General features: G+C 55.9%; 1 protein-coding gene across 1 annotated transcript; it reads left to right on the top strand.

Annotated features, from left to right (window-relative positions):
• Positions 1 to 371: 371 nt before the first annotated feature.
• Positions 372 to 583, top strand: PHACADRAFT_203214 (uncharacterized protein; the record flags this gene model as incomplete). The annotated part of the gene is made up of 2 exons (XM_007403260.1): positions 372 to 488; positions 542 to 583. The coding sequence occupies 2 exons, from the start codon at positions 372 to 374 to the stop codon at positions 581 to 583; spliced, it is 159 nt and encodes a 52-aa protein (XP_007403322.1).
• Positions 584 to 2272: the final 1689 nt, after the last annotated feature.

Here is a 2272-nt window from a genome sequence, read left to right as displayed (position 1 = left end):
CGACCTAATATGTACATAGAAGACAAAATGTAGATATTCTAGACGTAACGGCTCTCGCCGAGCACGATTGTGCGTCACCGCCTGGTGCCTGCTGTAAGCGCACGCTCGTGGACTTCGCTGCGACTTGACTTGTTCCGCAGGTGTAGCTCTTCTGGAGGTTATAATTTAGTGAGTACATGCAGTATTAATCTACTACACCCAAATACATCCCCCTTTGATAGCACCAGAACACTCGTTGTATTGTGAGTAAGCCCGGGCTTAAGCCCAAGGCTTGGGCCGGACTCGGGCTCGGCTCGGGCTCAGGGCTCGGCTCGACGTCGCCACAAGCCCAAGCCCGGGCTTTGAGCCCAAGCCGGGCCCGCACATCACTAATGAAATCACAGCAAGGAACAGCCGGACGGCGGCCTGCCTCCGTCGATGCTCTCAGACGCCTGAAGACGATAAAGGCGGGGCAAGCCGCGACGGCACAGAACGTGAGCTACATCTCGGTGCGTCTCTTTCCCGCCCCCCTTTTCCATGTGTGACTCATTGCGCGCTGCAGGCCATGGGCAGCGGCGTCATCGCCATCTCGGGTCTGAGCTAGTTGCGCAGGAGAAGGCCTCGGGACTGTCCGCGTCGGGTAGAACTGAGACCGGCAGTGCCTTGCAAGCCATTCAGCGCGGGGAGCAGGTCTAGGAGCGCGTTGGGGCGAGAAAGGGAGAGGCACCTGAGGCCGGCTGGGTAGAAGTGCAGGTCGCGGACGCAAAGTATGTTAATGGCCCCTGGCAAGCGGACATAGATCCATGCTTGGCAACGGCGTCCGTCCCGTTTCCTCTATACCTGGCATATCGAGCTAAGGCCCGCACACAGTTCTCGAGCACGGCGTTAAACTTCGTCAGACCACCCATAACACGGCAGCAGCGACTCGGCCCGGTGTGCTTATGATGGCGAGGTCGACCGTCCGCCGAAAACGTTCGTCTCTACGACACGCACCGTTGACAGTAGCTATTCCCTCAGGGTACGAATAGCCGTTTGTACCGCAGCCTCCAGCTCGAATTGGCAAATGTAGTCATATTTCACGATTGCGTAGATATTTCCATGTACAGAAACAGGCGCTCGACGTAATGCAATGCACCTTCTCGTTCCTTGCCTGGCATGTCTCGGTGCTTGATGGCGAAGCGGTGAGATGGCGGCTGATGCTGCTGTAAGTGAGTCGCAAAGGCTGACGCAGCGCGAGCGTGCTGAGTTGGGGATTGCATAACAGAATCGGCAGGAAGGGATGCAAAAAAGCATCGGTTTTCTGCGAAAACTCGGTGCTTACCAGCTATGTGATGTAAGAGACCCAGAAGTGGAGAGCGGAGGTTGGATACGCAGCCTCCCGTTGTTCTCGCCAAACGCGCTACGCTGGTAGGATCTTACCTGCTGCGCCTGGAGACAATAAACGGGCAGGCACTTACAAGAGGACAAATAGACTCTTGTAGCTCTCATAGACTTGGCTGCGAGAGTCATCGTCTTGCCAGGACGCACGAGCTATGTCTCTTCGATTGTAGCGACTCGCTCGATTCCGGTCGTGATAGCGCGCGGATCTCCTTAGAGATGATTTCTAGAATAAGAGCGTAAATTGTCTATGTAAGCTGTAAAAACAATACGAGAAATGGCGTGGCCGTTGGTAAGAAGCTCGCTTGCAGCGGAGGCTGTCGACGAGGATAAGCCAACACGCTAGAGAGCGATAGAGCGTATACAGAAACGAACCTGAGAGGACTAGTGTATCGAAATCACGCATCGTCTCTAAGCTCTCAGATGCGCAAGCTTTGCAGTGCGGAGAAAGCTCCCACTAAAGTCGCAGGGGGCCGTCACATGGAGAGATGGTGGTGGGGCGTCGGGAAAGTGAGATTGAGTGAGATTCATGAGCTGAGCGCGGGGAGTAACTCGAAGGTAACAGCGGTGATGGATCGCGCCTCCCACGATCGCGCGCATCGTCGTGCACCTGCAACAGATGCTCGTAGTGATGTGCGGGCCCGGCTTGGGCTCAAAGCCCGGGCTTGGGCTTGTGGCGACGTCGAGCCGACCCCTGAGCCCGAGCCGAGCCCGAGCCCGGCCCAAGCCTTGGGCTTAAGCCCGGGCTTGCTCACAATACAACGAGTGTTCCGGTGCTATCAAAAGGGAATGTATTTGGGTGTAGTAGATTAATACTGCATGTACTCACTAAATTATAACCTCCAGAAGATCTACATCTGCGGAACAAGTCGAGTCGCAGCGAAGTCCACGAGCGTGCGCCTACGGCAGGCACCAG

The sequence above is a fragment of the Phanerochaete carnosa genome (assembly GCF_000300595.1).
Source record: "Phanerochaete carnosa HHB-10118-sp unplaced genomic scaffold PHACAscaffold_938, whole genome shotgun sequence".
In the NCBI taxonomy this organism is placed as follows: Eukaryota; Fungi; Basidiomycota; class Agaricomycetes; order Polyporales; family Phanerochaetaceae; genus Phanerochaete; species Phanerochaete carnosa.
Note: the sequence above shows the minus strand (reverse complement) of the source record. Positions and strands in the feature narration are given on the sequence as shown.